We start from the raw sequence: 24664 nt of genomic DNA, 5'->3' as shown, positions 1-24664 counted from the left end.
AACCCCACCAAACTTGTCGGGTTTGCAATAGTAAATGAGGGCCAGTGTGTTAGATCTGGAGGCTAGTACAACGTAAGTGAATCCTTGTTTCCGGCATGGCTGATCCAACATTATAGTTCTGTTCCCATATCATTGAACATCCATATGGAAATGTGCAGGTGCACCATCCTTCTGATTGACTACATTTATATGTGGCATTAGCATGTCCTGTAGGAGTGGCCAGTGGCAATATCCTTGGTAAAAAAAAAAAAAAGAGAGGACCGTAGACTTTGCAACTGTTTATTGCACTTTCACTTTGAGTGAGTCCCTCATATGTTCGATAAGGGTACATGGTTTTTCTGAGCCTCAAATTCTAACATTGTGTCACTGACCTTCCCACTGAGGTGAAAGGTAACCACATCTCTAAACACCAGCCTGTTTGCAAATTCAACCTCTTTCTATCAATCCTGTAAGTCAGTGCTTAAGTCACAAAATGTTGGTTTGTCATCTAGTTTCATCTCTTGAGGAAGACATAATATGTACGACCTACTGTCAAGGATGGGTGCGGATAAGGCGTTAAAATGTGAGTGACTGCTGCTGTATACCGCTGAGTGCCGGCACAAGGAATACACACCAGACAGAATGTTGGTATAATATCTCCTTCTCAGCATACTGGCTGAGGAGCTGCCCCAAGGAGTTCTGTTTATTACATGGAAGTACATTGTTTTCACATTTGACAAAAAAGGGAGGTTTAGTTATGATGTAAAAATCATCAAGTTACATTTGGATTGGTTATCTGAGCTTTATCTCTGTATATATTAGCATATTTAAACATTTATTTATTTCTTGGCCAAAGTTCACTTATGCGGCTCTTTTACTCTGAAACTGGAAAAACCCAGCTCTTTGTCCTTCCATACAATCTGTATATTCTTCAAAAGTTTTTGTCTTCTGACGTCTCATCTTGGGCCCCCTGGCGTCATTCCAAGGTCTTCATCTTAGTTGCAAGCAAATAGTAGACATGTGCAGAACCAAAAATTTCGTTTATTTTCATTTTGTTTGTTTTCGTTTTCAAAAATTTTCGGTTCTGTGAATATTCGGAATGCTGTTAATTCGTTATATTCTGTTTTCGGATGCATAGGCTAAGAAATTTTTCGATTTCGGATGCATTTGTTAATAACATGGAATGCATTCGTTAATTCGGATCTTTCGTTATATCTGTAAAATTCGTTAAATTTAGCATTTGTTACTAAACGAAATGCACATTAATTTCACTTGCTCATTCTCTTTTGTAATAAATAGCAGGTGTTACCTTAGGATTCTTGTTGTTTTCACCTTTTTTTGCAGTTTTCTCTGTGTATGAAGGCAAGTTTTCCTCAGGTAAACCCAATGAAAAAAATCGAATTCATTCCTTACATTCGGTTTACTGATAATGAATGTATTCGTTATTCGTTAACATGCATTATTCGTTATGCGTTATTTAACGAATGCATTCGTTAACTGTATATTCGTATTCTTTTTCGGAAATATTCAGGTTTTTTTTTCGTGCATTCGGATTGTAACGAACACCCGGAAATGGGAAAATTCATTAAATTTAGTATTCGTTCCGAAATGAATTGCACATGTCTAGCAAATTATTAATATATATTGATAAGCAATCAGAATGATTTTAATCAACTTGTCACTACTATGGCTACTATGCAGATGTTTTCAGAAGATATGACATAGTGTTCCATACTAGTTAGCCTGTTTTTTCTTTGATTTTCAATCACTGGCCATTTACCACTGATGTTAACTACAGCCGTTTACTTTTGTACCATGCTTTATAATCACCTTGTATATTGAATTACATGAATAGAAACATTATTTCAGCATTACATTTTAGAATAACAATATACCCTGTTTTTCATCTGTGACAACCACAATGTTTTTGGTTCCAGCTTGTTTTCTTCTGTTCTGTTAGTCATTGAAAATTGAAATCCTCTCTGGCTTACATGGCTCTAGTTTTCAAAGTGTAGTGTTCACACAGAATGTGAAAATTGCCTGCTGCAAGATCTCTGCATGTATCATTTCTGTAGTAAACAAGTTCTAATAATTTTATGGAGGGGGTCCATGGTAAGGTGAGGTCTGTCCACAGATCTTTACACTAAAGCTAACCTAAAGGGTACATTATTTATTCACACTTGATGATTTCAACCAATTTAAATATCTAATTATAATAAGTAGAGATGAGCGAAATTTTTGAAAAATTTGATTTGGCTGATTCGCCAATTTGGTCTGGACTACAGAGAGCCTCAATAGGGGTGTAGAACACTTTGCCTTGCTGTAACATGCATAGGGAAGGTGCTGTGCTAGTGAAATAATGCTGTTATTCAGTATTACATGCAGATTAGAGGCGTCGGTATTAGAATCACTGTCGCAGAGCGGTTCAATGACAGGGCCTGGAGGTGGCATTAGTATGAGCAGACCATATAGTGGCTAAATGACACAGTGTGGAGGTGGCGGCAGCATAAGGATACCATATAGTGCCTGAAAGACAAAGCATGGAGGTGTCGGCAGCATGAGGAGACCATATAGTGGCTGAATGACCCAGCCTGAAGGTGGCAACAGCCTGACGAGACAATAGGCCCTCACAATTGAAAAGATTAAAGATATTTTTTAACATTTAAATGGAAGATTTCAAATAGATGAACCTAAAAAGTTTTATTTAATGTGCCAGCAGCATAAGGAGACCACGTGGCGGCACAGTGTCACAGCCTGGAGGTGGCAGAAGCATGAGGAGACCATAATTTGGCAGAAAGACACAGCCTGGAGCTGTCGGCAGCAAGAGGAGAACATATAGTGGCTGAATGACACAGCCTGGAGGTGGCAGCAGCAAGAGGAGAACATATAGTGGCTGAATGGCACAGCCTGGAGGTGGCGGCAGCATGAGGAGAACATATAGTGGCTGAATGACACAGCCTGCAGTTGGTGGCAGCAAGAGGAGACCATATAGTGGCTGAATGACACAGCCTGGGGAGAACATATGGTGGCAGAAGGAGGAGAACATATGATGGCAGTATGAGAAATGCCTAGAGGTGGCATCAGCATAAGGAGAACATATGGTGGCAGAATGAGACAGCCTGAAGGTGGCATCAGCATGAAGAAAACACATGGTGGCAGTATGAGATGGCCTGAAGGTGGCATCAGCATGAGGAGAACATATGGTGGCAGTATGAGAGCCTGGAGCTGGCATCAGCATGAGGAGGACATATGGTGGCAGTATGAGACAGCCTGGAGGTGGCAGCAGCATCAGCATCATGAGTCCTGACGTGACCCGTGACAGAGTGGGGCGGTGGGTGGCAATACCAGTACCCGGTGACGAAGGTGGGTGAAAAAAGGAGAACTTGGCATCAGATGTGTGGCATCAGGCGGTTGCAGGATCAGAATAGTAGCTGAGGCAGGTAGGCAGAAGAAAAAGGTCTCTTTTGTAAAAGTGTTAGTGTGCACAAGTAAGTATTGAGGATATGCATCACGTAAAACTTAACTATTAATAATATTCTTATAAAACATAAATACCCACAATTTTTTTTTATTTAACAAAAGGAAAGGTGCCACCTACACCACCAAGTATTGATGTGATGCAGAGACCTCTAAAAGGTGGAAGGGAACAACATATGGTCCATTGTAACTGGTGGGGGCAAAAACTTCCCCTGTAAGGCCCTACTCTCGCACTATTAATTCCCTTCTTGGCAAGTGTTACTCGCCCTAAAAAGGGTGGCCCCACACAGGAAACTCTCCCTATTTCTACCTAAAAACCCTGAGAAATGGCAGTGTTTGTAGGTGGAAATAGGGAGAGATTCCTGTGTGGGGCTGCCCTTTTTAGGGCTAGTAACACTTGCCAAGAAGGGAATTAATAATGTGAGAGTAGGGTCTTTCAGGGGAAGTTTTTACCCCCACTAGTTACAATGAACCATACGTTGTTCCCTTCCACCTTTTAGATGTCTTTGCATCACATCAATACTTGGTGGTGTAGGTGGAACATGGTGTTTTTGCATAACTTTCCTTTTGCTAAATAAAAAAAATGGGGTACATATAATTTATCCCAAGAATATTATTAAAAGTTAAGTTTTACGTAATGCATATCCTCAATACTTATTTGTGGTCTGTTGCAGAGGAATTTCTGGGGAGCAGCACCTTAAATATATTTTGCACTTTCCATATTTGTGAAGTGTTGGTGGTCAATCTACTCTGATGCATCAGGCATTGGTGGATGGAAATCCTGGCTGATCCATGCCTGATTCATTTTGGCTAAGGTCAGTCTCTCAACATTGTTTGTGGACAGACGAGTTCTCCTTGACCCACACCGCACTAAATACCCACTCTGATGGCACACTACTGGCCGGGCAGGACAGCTTTTCCAGGGCAAACTCTGCTAGTTGTGGCCACAAATCAAGTTTGGCTGCCCAGAAGTCCTGCGGATCTTCAAGGTGTGTTGGCCTGCTCCAGGTCTACCTGCTGCTGAAGCATTGCTTCACTATGCGGGTGAAGAAAGCTACTCATCAGCGACTGTAGACTCAGGCTGCCAGAGCCAGAATTCCTCCCGCTGTCGAATGGTGACAATTCGGCGGTTACTAAGCAAGCAAGTGAGCATGCATCATGTCATTTGTGCAAGTGACTCGGAGGGACTCCCTGCCTCCATCTCCACTGCATACTGCCATGGTGTGTCTGGGTCTTCTCTCTCATCTTCCTCATAACCCTCTAGCTCCTCTGGCTGCTCCTGCTCCTCCTCTCCTGTCAGATGACTATAAAAACCGCCCATTTCATGAAAACTAAACTGTGCTCCACTGTCCCCCTCCTCTTCCAGTTCAGCCCCCACAGGGCTCATGTGGCCGTGAGATGTAGGCGTAACGTCTCCAGTGCCCTGACCAGCCATCGTTTCCAACATGCGTTGTAGGAAATTAACCAGTGGAAGGACATCGTTCATCACATAATCCTGGCAACTGACTAATAATGTGGCTTCATCAAAGGGCCTGAGCAAATGGCAGGTGTCACATATGAGCTGCCACTGGTTGACATTGAAGTTACACAGGGGAGTCCCCCTATCCGCTTGGATCATCAAGAAATTGGTGATGGCTTTTCTCTGTTCGTATAGTCGGTCCAACAAATGGAGGGTGGAATTCCAACATGTGCAATGTCCCAAATCAGACTATGTTGGGGGATACCGTTCTGATGCTGCAGCTCAAGAAGGGTGTGCTTTGTAGTGTATGAGTGGCTGAAGTGCATGCAAAGTTTCCTTCCCATTGTTAGAATGTCTAGCAAATGGGGGGGACACTTAAGGAACTGCTTGACAATCAGATTGAACACGTGTGCCATGCAGGGCACATGGCTCAGCCGTCCTTGTCGCATTACAGACAAGAAGTTCTTCCCATTGTCAGTCACCATTGTTCCCATTTCCAGTTTTCGTGGAGTAAGCCATGCTCCGATTTCTATATGAATGATTTTTAGCAGGCCCTCCCCTGTATGTCTCCATTTGCCAAGGCAAACAATGTGAAGAACCGTTTGACACTGCCGTGCCCTGCACACGCTGAAGGGGCACTGAGACTTGTCCGTGCAGAGGAGGCTGAGGACACAATGGAGGATGAGGAGGCGGGGTAACACACTGTCACAGGACCAATGGCCTGAGAGCATGGAGGAGGAAGCCGCGTGACCTGTCCAAGTTAGTGTTGTGGCTGTGCAAGAACCACATTCACCCAGTGGGATGTAAAGGACATGTATTGTCCCTGACCATAGTTACAGCTCCAGACGCTTCCACCACTTGAAAAGGGAGTGACTGCAGCACCAGCAAATTGGACAGGAGCACATTCATCTTCTGCACCGATGGATGAGTGGGCGCATACTGTTGTCTCTTGGACATGGCTTTGCCGATGGATTGGTGGCGGAATGACTGACTAAAAGTAGGAGGAGCAGGAGCATCTGGAGCGACAGATGGAGGGTATGACACACAGCTCCCTTCGGCTGAGGTGTTGGAAACAGAAAACATGGAGCGGCGTGCCACTGGGTGATGCAGCAGGCTGGAACACCACATCGGAGCCACGGTTCTCCCAGGCCACTTTATGGTGGTGCAGCATATGTTGACGCAGAGCGGTGGTGCCAACATAGGGACCCTGGCCACGCTTTACCTTCTGCCGACACATCTTGTATGTGGCTATGTTAACCTCCTCCGGAGGCTTGATGAAAAACTGCCACACCGCTGAGTAGCTGATTTTCCCACCAACAGTCCGCACTAATTGACTACTGCTGCCATCTCCAGGAACCCACGTTCCACTACCTCCCTGGAAGGTAGGCTGCTGCGAAGCAGGTGGTCTCCCCCGGGCATGTTTGGCTCCAGAATTTCTACTTCTGCCACCATGCTGACTGCCAACCATGTTACCACCTTGCTCAGCTGCTGCCTCACAGGCAACCTGCAACCCTCTTCTTCTGATGATGATGATGATGAAGCCCCTTCTGCACCCGGCTCCCAATCATCATCATCAACAAGTGTCTGCAAGTCACTGATGTCCTCCTCAGGTTCCTCAACAGTGTTTGCTTCAGGACCTTGACTGCTGGCAACACCACCTCCCACGTCACTCTCCTCATCACTACTTCCCGCCTAGTGGAGGAAGCAGCAGATGTCTCCTCCACTTCTTGGCTGGGCAGTAGCTGCTGACTGTTCTCTATTAGATCGACCTCACTGAATAGTGGAGCTGAACCCACCGCATAACATACTTCTGTAGGGGAGGGAACAGCATAGGACGGAGGCAATGGGAGGACAGGGACTGCACCCGGGCCATGACAACTGAGGGTTGTGTCTGAGGAATCCACCGACTGTTGACTGAGTACAATACGCTTCACTATGCTTAAAACAGTATTCGTCTAAAACAGCAGCAGGTGTGTACTTTTGCCTGGCCTTTCACAGTATCTAGGCCCTTGAGAGTTTATCAGGTACAAAATAGTACACCACTTAGATGTACGTATGTGGTATGCACTTATGAGGGCAGAAAAATGCGCTACAGTCGCTCCAAAAAGTATTTGAGTACAACACCAGCCAGTGAGTACTTTTTGCCTGGCCTTTCACAGTATCTAGGCCCTTGAGAGTTTAACAGGTACAAAATAGTACACCACTTAGATGAACATATGTGGTATGCACTTAGGAGGGTAGAAAAATGCACTACAGTACGCTTAAAAAAGTATTTGGGTACAAAACCAGCCGGTGAGTACTATTGCCTGTCCTTTCACAGTATCTGGGCCCTTTAGCATTTAACAGGTACAAAACAGTACACCACTTAGGTGAACATATGTGGTATGCACTTATGAGGGCAGAAAAATATGCTACAGTAAGCTTAAAAAAAGTATTTGAGTACAACACTAGCAGGCGAGTACTTTTGCCTGGCTTTTCACAGTATCTAGGCCCTTGAGTGTTTAACAGGTACAAAACAGTACACCACTTAGGTGAACATATGTGGTATGCACTTATGAGAGCAGAATAATGCGCTACAGTATGCTTAAAAAAGTATTTGAGTACAAAACCAGCCGGTGAGTTCCTTTGCCTGTCCTTTCACAGTATCTAGGCCCTTGAGAGTTTAACAGGTACAAAATAGTACACCACTTAGATGTACATATGTGGTATGCACTTATGAGGGCCGAAAAATGTGCTACAGTACGCTTGAAAAAGTTATTTGAGTTCAACACGGCCGGTGAGTACTTTTGCCTGGCCTGTCACAGTATCTAAGCCCTAGACAGATACACAATAGTACATCACTTAGATGTACGTATGTGGTATGCACTTATGAGGGCAGAAAAATGCGCTACAGTACACTTAAAAAAGGATTTGAGTACAACACCAGCTGGTGAGTACTTTTGCCTGGCCTTTCACAGTATCTAGGCTTTTGAGAGTTTAACAGGTAAAAAATAGTACACCACATAGATGTACGTATGTGGTATGCACTTATGAGGGCAGAAAAATGCACTACAGTACACTTAAAAAAGTATTTGTACACAACTCCAGCAGTACGCACTAGTGCTGCAGCACAGTTGCTGTGTACTACAACCAAAATTGCACTTTCTCTCTCAATCTCACTCCCTTCCCTATCAATGCTTCTAGGCAGGATTTGTGCTTGAGCTGAATCGCTGCTGTTCTGTGCAACACACTGCTCTCTGTAATGGAACACTGTAGACAGTGACTGGGAGGTGAATCGCTGCAGTAAGAATGATTTTCTGTGAAACACACACTGCTCACTGTCCCTCTCTGTGCAACAGAATGATGACTTGACTAGGAGGTGAATTGCTGCTGGAAAAAACTTTTCTGTGCAACACACAGCGCTGTCTGTCCCTATCTATCTCTCTGCAGTGAAAAACTGAAGTGACTGGCCGCAATATGGCTGCTGATTATAAAGGGCTGTGCCATCACAGGGGTGGCTGGCTGCTGATAGGCTGCATCCTGCATGTGATTCAGGGTCATTCCCACCTTCCCTTGTTCCTGCTTTCCCAGGATTCCTTGCCCCATGTCCTGACATGTGGATCCGCTATTTTAGATGCCCTGGAGCCTGGACAGCACTATAGAGAGTTTAGTGAAGCGATTTGCGGTGATATTCGCATTTGTTGCGAATCAAATTTTTCCTGAAATTCGTAACTAATTTGGATTCATCAGATTCGATTCGCTCATGTCTAATTGCCATAATCGCGCTGACTGAAAGCTAACAAGTTATTTATGATTTTTTTTTAGAAGTAATACAAAATCAAACCTATAGGGTAAGTAGGGTATCATTTTAACCGTATGGACCTACAGAATAAAGATAAGATGTCATTTTTACTGAAAAATCCAATCTTGAGTGAATTACTCAGGCGAGAGATAAAGTGAGTCAATTGAGTATGTTCACCTGGAACACATAAGGTCCCTTAGGCTAGGTTCAGACTACGGAATTTCCGCCTGCAATACCGCTTTGAAATTGCAGGCGGAAATTCCGCTTGCTAAAATGTATAGTGTAGTGAATGGTTTTCCGTTCACAAATTCACACTTCGGAATTTGTGAAGCGGAATTTGTGAACGGAAAATCTGCTTGGAAATTTCCGCCTGAAGAAATGGGTTGCTCTTCTATTGGAGACTGCAGTGTCCGTGCTGTCCTAATTTTCTGCCCGGAGATTCCATAGTCTGAACCTAGCCTTAAGGCTGTGTTTACACGTTCAGGTTTTAATTACAAATACTGAATCTAAAGCCAGGAATGGATTTAAAAACAGTAGAAGTCTCGGGGAGGAATTTTATCATTATGTGTAAACCAAGTTCTTTTTCCCTCTTTTTATATAGGCATACGTCATGAAGAATGTGCATCTCTATATTTATGTACATTCCTCCAAAGAGGTGCACATTCTTCATAAATAGCAAAGTAGTTTAGATATAGACACGTTTGGTCTGGGCTGGCATGAGATTGCACAAAAATTTGAATGTTTGTGTAAAAAGTTTACTACAATTGAAAATCACCAATCACTTCAAAAAGCTAACCATGCCAATGAACTTAAATGAGTTACACACAAATGTTGCAACTTTTATACCCATTGCACAAAAACTAGTTCCAGTTTACCACAAAAAAAAAAAAATAATTGGTAAAAACCAATGATAAATTTCCATAAGTATCCATACGCCCGTGGGAAATCCGGTCCCCACCGCTAGCCGGTTGGGGACCGGAGCCGGATGCCTGCTAAAATCATTCAGCGGGCACCCCGGCACATCGCCCAGGGGAGTCCTGAGACCCCCCCATGTCGGCGATCGGAGAAAATCGCATGTCAATTCAGACATGCGATTTTCTCCAATTCCGGGCTGATCGGGTCTCTGGTGACCCAATCACCAGGAAAATAGGGCTGATCGGAGCTGTCAGCAACAGCCCCGATCAGCCTAAGGGATAGGAGTGAGGTCGCAAAGCTGCAATCTCCTCCTATCCCCTGCCATTACTCAGAACGGAGTTCTGACCAATGGCAGCGCAGGACAGGGGGTTGCCATGGCAACCCCCGTTCTGCCCGCCCCTGGATGTCGAGGGGATCTGGGAAGAAGATGGAGGCCGTACCTGCAGGAGAAGATGCCTGAGGACCTGGGATCTTCGCTGGAGCCTGCTGGATCAGGTAGGGAATCGACAGTGTGGGGGGGAATTGAAAGTGAAAGTAAAACGATCTTTACTGTGGCAACCACTAGGAAGGCCAAACTGCAACTCCCAGCATGCCCAGACAGCCAAAGACTGTCTGGGCATGCTGGGAGTTGTAGTTTTGCAACATCTGGAGGGTCACAGTTTGGAGACCACTGTTACAGTGGTGCCCAAACAGTAGCCCTCCAGATGTTGCCAAACTACAACTCTCAGCATGCCTCGACTGCCCAGGCATGCTGGGAGTTGTAGTTCTGTAACATCTGTCCCTTCAGATTTAGCAATTTTCATGACATTTTTGAAAATTGCTGCTCTACTTTGAAGCCCTCAAATTTTTACAAAAAGCTAAAATATGTCCATTTTATGATGCCAACATAAAGTGGACATATTGTATTTGTGAAGAAAAATAACATTTATTTGGAATATCCATTTTCCTTACAAGTAGAGAGCTTCAAAGTTAGAAAAATGCTAAATTTTCAAAATTTTCATGAAATTTGGGGATTTTTCACCAAAAAAGGATGCAATTAACACCGAAAATTTACCACCAAAATAAAGTAGAATATGTCACAAAAAAACAACCTCAGAATCAGAATATTTGGTAAAAGCGTTTTCGCGTTATTAATTCGTAATGTGACGGTGGTCATAATTGCGAAAAAGGGCTCAGTCCTTAAGTTGAAAAAGGGCTGCGTCCTTAAGGGGTTAAAACCTGAATGTGTATACATATCCTAAGTAAATATTGTTGATATTGATCCCTTTAGGGATACTATCTATGCATATTCTAATAGCACACCATGTCATAAAACATACGTACACTGCTCAAAAAAATTAAGGGAACACTAAGATAACACATCCTAGATCTGAATGAATGAACTAATCGTATGAAATACTTTCGTCTTTACATAGTTGAATGTGCTGACAACAAAATCACACAAAAATTATCAATGGAAATCAAATTTATAAACCCATGGAGGTCTGGATATGGAGTCACACTCAAAATTAAAGTGGAAAACCACACTACAGGCTGATCCAACTTTGATGTAATGTCCTTAAAACATGTCAAAATGAGGCTCAGTAGTGTGTGTGGCCTCCACGTGCCTGTATGACCTTCCTACAATGCCCGGGCATGCTCCTGATGAGGTGTTGGATGGTCTACTGAGGGATGTCCTCCCAGACCTGGACTAAAGCATCCGCCAACTCCTGGACAGTCTGTGGTGCAACATGGCGTTGGTGGGTGGAGTGAGACATGATGTCCCAGATGTGCTCAATCGGATTCAGGTCTGGGGAATGGGCGGGCCAATCCGTAGCATCGATGCCTTCCACTGCTGACACACTCCAGCCACATGAAGTCTAGCATTGTCTTGCATTAGGAGGAACCATGGCCAACCGCACCAGCAGATGGTCTGACAATGGGTCTGAGGATCTCATCTCAGTACCTAATGGCAGTCAGGCTACCTTTGGCAAGCACATGGAGGGCTGTGCGGCCCCCAAAGAAATGTCACCCTACACCATTACTGGCCATCTGCCAAACTGGTCATGCTGGAGGAGGTTGTAGGCAGCAGAACGTTCTCCACGGCATCTCCAGACTCTGTCACGTCTGTGACATGTGCTCAATGTGAACCTGCTTTTATCTGGAAGAGCACAGGGTTCCAATGGCAAATTGTCCAATCTTTGTGTTCTCTGGCAAACACCAAACATCCTGCACAGTTTTGGGCTGTAAGCGCAACCCCCACCTGTGGACGTAGGGCCATCATACCACCCTCATGGAGTTTGTTTCTGACTGTTTCAGTGGACACATGCCCACTGAGATGGAGGTAGCGGTCCTGCTGTCGAGTTGGTGCCCTTCCACAGTCTCCATGTCTCCTGATGTACTGGCAGGTCCCCTGGTAGCACCTCCATGCCCTGGACACTACGCCAACAGACACAGCATACCTTCTTGCCAAAGCTTGCATTGATGTGCCATCCTGGATAAGCTGCACTACCTGAGCCACTTGTGTAGGTTGTAGACTCCATCTCATGCTACCACTAGAGTGAAAGCACTGCCACCATTCAAAAGTGACCAAAACATCAGCCAGGAAGCATATAAACTGAGAAGTGGTGTGTGGTCACCACCTTCAGAACCACTCCTTTATTGGGGGTGTCTTCCTAATGGCCTATAATTTCCACATGTCTGTTTTGCACAACAGCATGTGAAATTGATTGTCAATCAGTGTTGCTTCCTGAGTGGACAGTGTGATTTCACAGAAGTGTGATTGACTTGGAGTTACATTGTGTTGTTTAAGTGTTCCCTTTATTTTTTTTTGAGCAGTGTCCATACATCTCTAGCTTGTACATCATACCTAAAAGTGATGTCAGTGTACTTCAATATAGTGCTCAGTCACCAGACATCAATTCAATTCAGTAATATATTTGCATAAATGTACATTGACCAGAATATCGTCAGATCTTTCAGATCTTAAGCATTCCATATTGCCTGTTTGCCTTACCCATGTATCCAGACCTTCCCGTTACGTTATTAGACTTCACACCTTTGCTGCCTGCCTTGACCTTCTGCTACGGTATACTACGCTACTGTCTTATCCTTCGGTACCTTGCCTTGCCCAGCTACCTGTGTGGTCGAGCTGTGTCGGGGGTATTGACCTGGGAGTTGCCTGCCGCAGCAAGCCCATCCTGCCTTGCGGCAGGCTCTGGTGAAGACCAGCAGCACCTTAGACTCTGCTCCCCGATACGGTTCGAGTTATCAGCCACACAGGTTAGAGGATCCATATCAAGCTCCGTTACAATTGAATGTGTAAGGAGGTTTTCACATAGAACCAGTAGGGTGCATCAGATAAAAAAGCTACTGATGTTATACCTTGGCCTTATGTATACAGCATGGAAAAAGCAGGGACATTTACAGAAGCAACTTTCTACAATCTGGCATTCCTAAAGATGGAAGCAAATGGTGATGGTACCACAAAATATATATTTAGCCATAAATTGTGCCTGTCAGTTTAAAGAAAAAAATATATTTAATTGTTAGGTTTGTCATGGCAAAGACACTTCCACAAAGCAACAAGCAATAAACATTTTTTAGACAAATACAAAAACAGTTGCACAGTTCTAATATACTGATCCTCCCTCCACATACAAAAGTCAGAAATTCTAAATGCCTTAGAATAGCAAATGTCTGTATAAGGCTGGGTTCAAACAGGGTATCTTTTTGGAGTTTCTATTGGAGTTTTTACCTACTTTAACCCCTTCCCAAACCACAACATACATTTAAGTCAGGGGTCAGGTACGGGAGTATGGAGCACACGCTTGTGAGATGGGCCCATGCCATTCTCACTGGTAAAGACTGGCTTTGGAGATCATTTGGTTGCTGGTCATTTAACTTACATTGAGACTGTATTTAGTGTGTATTCCTGGTGCCTACTGGTCTGATAGGCCCTCTCCAAAGTATTTGCGGTGTAACGATTGGTTGTCAGAGCAGCCTAAGGCCTACTCTGTTTATGGCAGGCTGCACCAATAAAGCACTGATCTAGCAGATCAGTGTAATGCACGTGCATTACATTGATCTATAAAAGTAATCAAATGATTGCTAAAAATTGTTTAAAATAGTTTTTAAAAGTATAATAAAAAAAAAAAAAAATACCACAACGGTATTTTAAATCACTCCTATATTCCAAATATTAAAAGTAAAAATCTGGGGAAAAAATGGAATCTCTGTGTGCAACATTGTCCAAACTATTGATTATTTTATTCCTGATCCTGCATGGTCAATTGTGTAACTGCTAAATATTTCCAGATGCCAAAACTGCAGATTTTTGGTTATAGAGATGAAAACATGTAAAAAGACAAGAAGCGCTCCATAGTGCATTAAAAGGGTAATATAACTAAGCCGATATTATCGGATGCGCTTACCCAATAGGTTGTGCAAAGTCAGGCACAACACTGTAAAAGGTATTCCACAATGCAGCCAGTCCCACCACCGCAACGGTGTAGCAAATGTAGCAAAAACCTCCAAACTCCACAAGGACTTGAATCGGCGCAGAATGGATGAGGAACAAGAAGATCACTAGGCGATTTATTTGGAACAACGCGTTTCGACGCCAGGACAGGCGTCTTTTTCAAGTTCACAGCATCAACAACATTGTTGTGAACTTGAAAAAGACGCCTGTCCTGGCTTCGAAACGCGTTGTTCCAAATAAATTGCCTAGTGATCTTCTTGTTCCTCATCCATTCTGCGCCGATTCAAGTCCTTGTGGAGTTTGGAGGTTTTTGCTAGAGATGAAAACATGGCAAAGCACAGATGTTTAAGTTTTTTATTTTATAGTAAAATTATACAAAATGAATCCAAATTTGTTATCATTAGAATTACACTGACCTGTAAAATAAATGTAGCATGTCAGTTTTACTGTGTAGTAATTCCATATTTTTTTTAATATAGCCCTACATATAAATTTTTCGGGTTTAACAATACATTTATATGGTAAACTAAAAGGGGCCAGTAAAAAGTAAAATCCGTCCCACAAAAAAATAAGCCCTAATACAACTCAGAGGAAAAATAAAAATGGTATGGGTCTCAGGCCACGTTTTTCATTGCTGCTGTGAACTAAAGGGAGATCTGTTGCTTAGTCCGTTGGAAAGATGGGAGTTGAGTGGAGAAAAAAAATACTGCATGCCCGATCTTTTTCTCTGGCAAACTCCCCTAAAATACCGGACAACTGACAGACCCCAGTGAAGTCAATGGGATCCATCGGCACCTGGCAGTATTAGTTTTGCTCCGACCTGTTTAGGGTCCTGAACGAGTTGGAGCACAACAGAAGTGTGTACCTAGCCTTAGAAGGTGTGGAGCAAGAAAACCTAAGCCAAAAATCTAAATTGATGGGGTTGGCAACGGGTTAAAAGGAAGAGGCCAGATGTTACATTGCCCAGTGTGAACCCAGCCTAAAGCAGAACAATGCACAATTGCGTTTATAATATTACAAAAACATATTCTGTGTTTAACAAGATCTATAATGGATCATAATGGATGACATAATAGTGTAAAATATTTAGTTCATTTAAGCCATTATTGAAGATAACAATAAGTAGTGTCTTTATTTAAGACTGTGCAGAACTAATAAAACAAATTTCTATTTTATAAATGTTTGATTAAAAAAAATTTAATTTATAACTGATACATTTATACAGATGAACTATTCTTGCATAGAATATTATATTGCTTTCTAGTTTTAGATATACTATGGAATTTAGCACGTATGACCCTCGAGTGCCCTGGGAATTATTGCATTACATTCCAGCATTTCCTTTTAAACTGGAACTGAAATTTACTAAGTACATTCAGAATGTTACACGTCTGTGCTAAATACTGTTCACATATTGCAGGTAACATTCTATATTTACTTGTTTCAAATAAGGTCATATTCTTACCGTAAGTTTCTGGATGCATATTATGATCTTTTCAGGCCCTACTGTATTCTGCTGTCAGCAATGAGAAATGTGAACAGCTAGCTTGCCAATCTGTAACAGCTCTCCTTGTGAAGGAACCAATTTTAGTATTAACATTAAATTATAGATTTACTATTTATGTAATAATCTAATATGACTTTTAAAGTGAATCTAAACAAGAGCTATAATCTGTTTACAAACACCCTTATATTCTCAATCTTGAATGTAAATATATATATATATATATATATATATATATATATATATATATATATACATGCAATCTCCACCACAGCACAAAAAGTCAGAGGTCCAGGATAAAGTGAAAGGCTTCCAAGTTTATTCACACCAAAAAAGTGATAGCAGTGCAACGTTTCGGCAAACTGCCTTTGTCATGCTTGACAAAGGCAGTTTGCCGAAACGTTGCACGGCTATAACATTTTTGGTGTGAATAAACTTGGAAGCCTTTCACTTTATCCTGGACCTCTGACTTTTTGTGCTGTGGTGGAGATTGCATGTTTATGGATTGCTGACTTGCTGGTTGCTGATCACGTGCACATGCGGAGGGGGTCTTTGCTGGCTCTTATGCTTGAAACTACTATATATATATATATATATATATATATATATATATATCATATTACTGTATTTGCAATAGTAGAAAATCTGAAGCTATTTTCAAGGTCATTTCTAAAGCATCTTCTGCCTGCTGCCTTATTATCCAGTGCCTTGTGATAGAACACTGCATTTAAACATTTGTGTGTGTGTATATATATATATATATATGTATATATATATTGACATCTATCATGTATTTCCCGTAGGATGACTTTTTCAATCTGAAATGCTGACTTTATGACAAGAAAAAGGCAAATAAATCTTATAAAGCATTAAAGGTCTCCTGAGACCTGATTCTCCAGATGACCTGGAACATCACATTTATTTTCAAACTGATGGGTGCAAATGTGTGGTTTGTTCATGAAACCTGTTCGGCAAATCCTATTTTATAATATGTGACAATTGTTTCTGGGAATGTGGTGATCCATGACGTGGGAGTAATAAAGAATCATATTAGTATATGCCAAATCCAGTGAGCTTCAGGTTCACAAGACAAACCCGACGAGAAATCCTCCCTGAGTCTATCCTATGCTCCTTGTTTAGATCTCTTCATCTGTGGTAAGGCAAATGTTTTTTTTTGTTACTTCCGTTTTCTTAGGTGGATGTACATAATGCCGCTTAGCATGCTGAGAGGAAAGGCTACCCAAGCCAATACAAAGCAATGGCCAAAGGATCCTCCTTCACCCTTATCTTTATGAAACTCCGTCACATGGGTTGCGTAGATTACTGCTCCAGAAAATACAGCCAAACCTGTACAAATAATACAAGTAGTTATTTAGTGTTATCCAAATGCCTTCTGGAACAAAATGGGAATATTATCAAAGTGAAGAAAACCTAGAAGCTGCTGAATAGACATTTAATGCACATATAGATATCATCACAATCCTAGAACAATGAATTAGAAGCAAACCTTAAACTGTCACTGTAAAAGAGACATGCCAATAGTTCTGATTGATTGGAGTTTAGATGTTCAAACTCCACCGATCACTAGAACAAGGCAGGAGAAGCGATAAGCTGAGCTCATCTCTCCCTGTCTTGTGGCTCACTGCGCAAGACAAATTCTATAGGAGTCTATGGAGCCCGTCCTGTGCAAAAGCAGAGAGACAGGAAGAGAATCACTCCGTGTTCTAAGCATCTGTGGAGGTGTGAACGCTCAGGCCCTGACCAATCAAAGCTTTTGAAATGTCTCTTTGACTTGTCAAAAGTTTTTTAAAGTGATAGGAACTCTTTAAAAAAGTGTTGTAGCCTATATAACCAAAATAATAGCTTAAAGGGGTTCTCCGGTGCTTACACATCTTTTCCCCTATCCAAAGGATAGAGGTAAGATGCCTGATCGCGGGAGTCCCGCCGCTGGGGACCCCCGGAATCATGCACGCGGCACGCCATTTGTAATCAGTCCCGGGACTGATTACAGACGACCACAGGGCCTGCGGCGTGTGACGTCACGCCTCCGCTATCACGCCCCCTCCCGTAGGCTTGCATTGAGGGGCGGAGCGTGACGTCACACGGGGCGGAGACATGACGTCACACGCCGCCGGCCCGGTGGTCGCCTGTAATCAGTTCCGGAGCAAACACGCTCCAGGGACTGATTACAAACGGGGTGCCACGTGCATGATCCCGGGGGTCCCCAGCGGCGGGACTCCCGCGATCAGGCATCTTATCCCCTATCCTTTGGACAGGGGAAAAGATGTGTAAGCACCGGAGAACCCCTTTAAGCTATTATTTTGGTTATATAGGCTACAACACTTTTTTAAAGAGTTCCTATCACTTTTAAAAACTTTTTGACAAGTCAAAGAGACATTTCATTTTTGTCCCAACCTTAGAATGTATAGAGAATGACTGATCGCAGGGAGTCCAACCCCTGAAACACCCCTTTCAACCCCCCCCACACACACACCTGTGACCGCATTCAAACCCTATGACAGCTGTCAGAGATAACTCCAGCAAGTTGTAATAGAAAATGAAAGGAGCAGTGGTGAGCTTGCATAACCACCATTTTGGTCTCATTGTAGACTTTGGTCCCTGTTCTTGAGATTGCAGGGATGCCAGAGGTCGCATCTCCTGTGACCAGATAGTTACCTATTCCTGTGGATAGTGGATAACTTGTAAAGGTGGGAAAATGCAGTACCACAGATGACCACCAGGTGCTACAGAAGCATTTTTATTTAAACTGTATTCCCACTACTTTCTGTCGCTAAATTCAAAATGACAAAATTATGGCATAGTCCAGTCAACTACTAATTAAATGAAAATATTACCGGTCATGGTCTTACATTGGAAATATAATTAGAATGTACTTTTTCTGACCCACATATTTAAAGTAAAACTGACTACACACAAACAAACAAATGGGTGAGGATTTTTTCAGCGGTCATACTTACCTTAAAGCGGCATAGCAAGTTTAAAGTAAGGGCATAGACATATAGAGCTGGATACATACAGGGATATGTACATACTTCACATTAGTTGATCCCTACCAAGTACCAAGATATCAGAGTTTACAATATACATGTAAATTAGGCATTGGAGCACACTGAGCATTTTCCTCAGCTTTTAGATTATAGGGGAGAAGCAGGGATTACAGTACAGCCTAGTTACTGTCAATTAAGTTGAGTAGAACATGGCAACATGTGTCATTTATAATACTGGTGCCCCTTAGGCACCAGAGCCCCAATGCAACTGCTACCTCTGCGTCCCCTATAGTTACACCCCTGAAGCCATTCATGTATAATATGGTTGATTATATATTTGAATGGCTAAATGTAACACTACATGTATGAGCAGACATGGCTTCTCCCAGCCTGGCACTATAGGTTAAAGCAGGGCTTCTTAAATGTTTTCTACCGGAGCCTCACCCAACAGATCAAAATCCTGTCACGAGACACATTAAGAGATGCCTGGGGCTCATCATTGTGGTTGAGATCCAAAATCTCCCCAGCTGTGTCTCACCAACAACTATCAGGCAACACACTAGAGGGGAAGTTTGAGCAGCATTGAGTTTTTTTTTTATCTTCTACATTAAAAAGGATTGTTAACAAGTAACCACATTTTTTACATTTAAAGACACACACTGTCACTATAAATGTACGGCTCTGCATCCAGGTACTTTGTGTACAGCACCGTACATTTATGGAGAGGCTATGAAGTGAGCACCGGAGCTGCACTCGCTTTATAGCATTTGACTCCTGGAGACTCCCCACTAATGGTGGACATCAGTTACCCCAGGCCCCGCCTCTCTATCTGTTCAGATGACGCCTGGCCAGGATACAAAACTGTCCTTATGGAAATAAAGAATACTACTATATAAACACAGGTATGGCTGAATTAGACTTGTTAAGTCCTAATGCACTGTGTGTGCACCTTAACAAGTCTATCCTACCTAACAACTGCACTTTAGGAGTTAAGGAGTTAAGTTGGACACACACATTATATAAATGAAAATGGGTTATCCAGCTAGAACCATATCCCCGATCTCCATAATGGAGCCCAAGTCCTTCTGCTGAATGCTCTGTCCCCCACCTTTCAGGACTTACTTACCTTAGCTCTGAGGGTCCACTCAACCAATCACCGGTCACAATGGTGTACGATCTCAGTCGGTCATTGGCTGAGTGGGCAATAACTGCTGAAATGATTATGTCTCAGAAGGTGGGGGCCGGAGAGCAGTCAGGCCCTGTCCTGTGGATAAGGAATAAGTTTTAATAGCTGGATAACCCCTTTTACTTCTAAAGAAGATACCTAACACCTAAATCCTTTTCTATAAAGAATTTATTCATTTAAACTCTTCTTCCCCTCTTTAAATATAAATCCTAGAAAATTATGTAGATTAGTCAGTAAGTAGCATGTTAATTAAATTCCCCTTGGATCTGTAGAAGCTATCCCTGCTAATGCTATGTAAAATAATCAGTCATCATCTTCTCAAGCAATGTCTCTGATTTATCATCAAGACAAAAACTCTTCACAATCATTTGAAACTATAAGGATGTAATCCAAAGTATGCGGAGACTATGTGAAGGAGAATCACCATAATGAACACAGGAAAAGACTCTGTGAAAGACAAATCCAGCACAGTTTCTATTTGGTTAATAAGTGAAAATCTTGATGTAATACTTACTGGCAAGAATTTGAAAGACACCGGTTGCATAAAAGAGTCCCCCTGTCTCCATGGTATAGAGCTGGCACATGAACAGCATGAATGCAAAGCTGGAAAATAGGACTGCAAGAACCACCAAAGCCTGTACTGCATGGAACCACTCTGAAGATGAAGAAAACATTGGTTACCAACTCTTGATAAACTATCTGGCCTGGTGCACGATATCATGTCCAATCCGTTGTTTCCTAAGGCACTAATAGTGAGTGTATTCTGGTTGGCACTATTGATGGGGTCTTTGTTTTGGGATAGTTTTATAATGCAGTCTTTGTCTATATGTGAGGGCTCGTCTTAAGAGTTTCCCAGAATCTGTTGACAAATATTAACAAATTTCATCATAAATTCCAAAAGTTAGGGCAGTTCAAAAATATTCACAAAAAATGGATGGAAGCATAGGCCCTTATTAACTAAGAGTGGAGTGGAGGTTTCTTTGTGGATTTTAATTCCTTACAATTTATTTTCCATGGTATTTACTAAGGTTTCCCTACATTTTCCACTTTCCCTACATTTTCCACTTTCCCTACACTTTGCTTTTTTTTTCTTACACATGCTCTGATCTTTGGGGTTTTCCTTAGCTCAAATCCACCACATTTTATGTGGAAACCTTAGTAAATATGTAGTTTTTTTTGTGAAAATGTAGGGAGCACGCCCCTTTTCGGAGACCACGCCCACTTACCTGGCAACCACGCCCCCTTTTCAGGTTTTCATAGCAAAATGGAGAGTTAGTCTGGGTTTTTTCAATTCTGTCACAAATTCTGGCACAGACAGAATCTCTGGCACAATGCGACAGAATCTGGTGCACAACCCAACAAAACAAGTCGGATTTGCAATAGTAAATGAGGGCCATAATGTTCCCGTATTATACAGCAAAATGTGTCCATCAATTTCAGGTTTGGTGAGTACATGACTCTAGAAAATAGCTTGGATGACACTGTTACAGGCCCCATACCAGATTTTTACTGCAGTGGAATTTGCTATACTAACTCCTTCAATCCCCAGCTGCTATGAAAACACCACTTTTAGCCCTAGAGCAAATTTTAGTTTTGCCCTTTAAAGGGATTATCCACAAGGAGGAAAAAACAATACTTTTCTTGGGGCGGAGACTGTATCAGCAACATCATGCGACCATTTCTTACCACATATAATGATAGCAAAGTGGTACCTGCCCCCTCCTGTCTCAAAAGTTTGGTCCTTTTTTTGAGTGCATATAATTTTTTTTGTAAATCTCAAAAGTGTGTATACACTGTTTATGTATTTCTACTAAGGGAAACATTGCCAATGACAATATTAGGCAATGACTCAGTTCCCTAATACATTTCTTTAAGTGGCTGTAGAAGTAAAGCTGCAAGACATATTCTGCATGCCCCAAAGCTGGTACTGGTACACTCTGTTGTGTTTGCTTTTATGTGTATGAGCCTTACAAGTTAAAAACCAATGAGTAATGATAAATGTAAGATCTCAACAATGAGGGATCTTGTTCCTCTTGCTTAAATGAATTTACTCTTTTTCTGGGGTTCTTATATTTTTATATTGGGACTGGAAGGGGAAAAGAAAGTAGAAATGTAAGGGTACCTACCGATGAACACATAAACCATTATATAATCTTGTAAAGCACAGTATATTTCTTTATGGCTTAAAGAGGTACTCCGCACCTTGACATCTTATCCCCTATCCAAAGGATAGGGGATAAAATGTCTGATCGTGGGGCATGCGCCACTGGGGATCCCCGCAATCTCCCTGCTGCACCTGGCGTTTGTTTGGAGCACGGGTGCAGCTCCGGAGGCTCGTGATACCACAGCCACGCCCCCTCAATGCAAGTCTATGGGAGGGGGCGTGATGGCCGACACGCCCACTTCCATAGACTTGCATTGAGGGGGAGTGGCCATGACACCACGAGCAGGGCATGACCGTGCCATTTCGAGCCTCCGCCCTGCATTGCCAGTCATCCGACACGGGGCGAATTTCACTCTGTGCATCAGATGTCTGGGGTACCGCAGCCTAGATTGCAGGGGGGGTGGTCAGCAGTGTTACCCCCACAATCAGACGTCTTATCCCCTATCCTTTGGTTAGGGTAAAAGATGTCGTCTAGGGGTGGAGTACCTCTTTAATGGTCTTTGGTGATAGCCAGTGAAACCAAGACATGTATGGAACACAAAGGATGCTATTGTATTTCTTGTTCCCCCCAAAAAATTCATAGTAGATTTGAGGTAAGCAAATGCTATACCATCTGATGTGACTAGAACTTACCATTTGTAGACACTGAAGTGCACATCCAGCTTTGCGAGCTGTTGTTGTAAATGCAGTCGTGCCATAGGTTCAGAGTCTCATCTTGTGAGAGCACCCACCAGGACTGGATTCACAATAAAGACAGACAGGTTAGACTGCACATTCATTTTAACACTTCAAGCAGACAACAAGCAGTAAATGAAGGCGCAGGAAGATGAAGCATGATTCATTGTGACATATGCCATGATCCAGTGCTGCTGTGCTAGAGAGCATATGCCTGGCTGCAGCCTTTTTTATAATAGCAATATGTGTATACTATTAGGGGAACTCAATCACTCCGACTCTCCAAAGCAAATATGTTCCTTCTGTGTAGTTCATTAAATTCTGAGCATTTGCTTACTTCACATGTCATTATCTGTGAAATTGTCTCTGTACTAAGTGAACTGTTCTGAGCCTTGAAAATTGTTTCATCCATTGCTAAATGATGCTTATTTGTAATAGCAACAGAGCAGACAACCATTCTAATATTGGTTTCAATCTTCATTAAAAGGGTTGTTTCATGTAGACATAGGTGGCATATCAATTGGATACAACCATTTGACTGCTGACCTCTGTGACTCCCAATGATCACTAGAACAAATTGGCCATGGCACTCGAGAGACCACATAACAAACCATCTCCTGATGATCCTGCTGTAGCTGTAAACTACAATGGCTTTCAATGCAACTACATGGAAAAAGCCTAGCAAAACCAAAAAGAGGTAAAGTGGCATAGTGCTTACTTGGTACTACTGCCACCTCATTTCAGCAATCAGGGAAATATATACTATTGATGTCTGGCAACCTCTGTCATGACATTTTCAAACATTTTCCCAAGACTGTTTTATTGCACATGGGAATGTTTCACTATGTTTTTTTCAGTTCTTTTGGCGACATTTTGTGTGATACAGCAAAAGTAATAACTCAAAAAAAGCTTTATTAAAAGGAAATTGTCATATTTAAAATGTAATCTGATTTGCAGGCATCAAATTATAGAGACGGATGAAAGGAGGAAATTGCCTGCTCTATAACATGACATGAATTTAGGCATATGCTAAAAAAAAACTGACAGCTCTTCACCCACACTTAACCCGATATATTGGGCTATAGTATGGATAAACAGCATTAAATAGAGGGGTCACTTACAGTAATCCAATGAGCATTTTCAGAGTTAGAGCATCTTAATCTTAAGCTCCATTGCGCAGCTCTGCGCAATGGAGGTGGGAAGGCGGCTCAACGCAATCCCCTGCCTTCTCCATATTCCCTGTTCTGGCCTGCCCCGGTCATAAATATGCTAATGAATGCTGGGGGTGAGCACTCTACTCTCTGAGCGCTCACACCCCCAGCCATTTGCATGTTCATAACGGGGGCAGGAGGGAGCTGGATGAGCTGGCTTCACGTCTCCACTGCACAGAGCTGCGCAATGCAGCTGAAGGTTCAGAAGCTCTAACTCTGAAAGTACTCATCGGATTACTGTAAGTGATCCCTTTATTTAATGCTGTTCACCAGCACTAGAACACAATATATGGGATTAAGTACGGGTGTACAGCTGTCAGTTTGCCTTTAAAGTGTACCTGACAATTACTAAAACTTTTGACATGTCCTATAGAATGTTTTGGCCCTGAGCAATGATGAGAATGAGCAGGGAGAAGTACACATTACCGTGCGGTCCACTCCCTGCTCTGTGTCTATGTGACCTGGGCGGCTTTATATATGCATTAAAAGTCGGTCCAGGTTACATGATACAGAGCCAGAAGAGAATGTGCTAAGCACGGACTTCTTCTGACATGGGCTTGTAATTGCTTAGGGTTCGGGCCCCAAGACTCAAATCAATCAAAACTTTTTATATGTCACTATGACATATCAAAATGCTTTTATTTCAAATGACAGGTATGCTTTAATGTGTACATAGCCTTAATCTGTCATTTGCTGTTTCCTGTCTAAGTGTAAGCTATTTTGTCAATCTGTCCTCTTTTTATTTTTTTACATTTTATTTGCTACTTGTAGACTTTTTATTGACCTTATACTGGTTCGCCTATATGATGCCTTTGTGAGGCAACCTATTCCCCAAAAAGGTAGGCC

At 42.4% G+C, this 24664-nt stretch overlaps 1 protein-coding gene and 1 long non-coding RNA gene across 2 annotated transcripts in view; one reads left to right on the top strand and one right to left on the bottom strand.

The window, feature by feature from the left end:
• LOC130293521 (uncharacterized) overlaps nt 1-24664 on the top strand; it is a 56266-nt gene that overhangs the window by 5158 nt on the left and 26444 nt on the right. The gene's annotated exons all lie outside the window — the stretch shown is intronic.
• EMP3 (epithelial membrane protein 3) overlaps nt 16046-24664 on the bottom strand; it is a 35347-nt gene continuing 26728 nt past the window's right edge. Inside the window, exons 3-5 of the mRNA XM_056542321.1 lie at nt 22566-22668; nt 20283-20423; nt 16046-16921 (exon numbers count right to left, since the gene is read on the bottom strand). Coding sequence (XP_056398296.1) covers nt 16752-16921; nt 20283-20423; nt 22566-22668 — 414 coding nt within the window. The 3' untranslated portion in view covers nt 16046-16751. The remainder of the gene's footprint in view (nt 16922-20282; nt 20424-22565; nt 22669-24664) is intronic.

Source organism: Hyla sarda, chromosome 10, assembly GCF_029499605.1.
Source record: "Hyla sarda isolate aHylSar1 chromosome 10, aHylSar1.hap1, whole genome shotgun sequence".
In the NCBI taxonomy this organism is placed as follows: Eukaryota; Metazoa; Chordata; class Amphibia; order Anura; family Hylidae; genus Hyla; species Hyla sarda.
The sequence above is the reverse complement of the archived record's forward strand: the minus strand, read 5'-3'. Positions and strand labels throughout refer to the sequence as shown.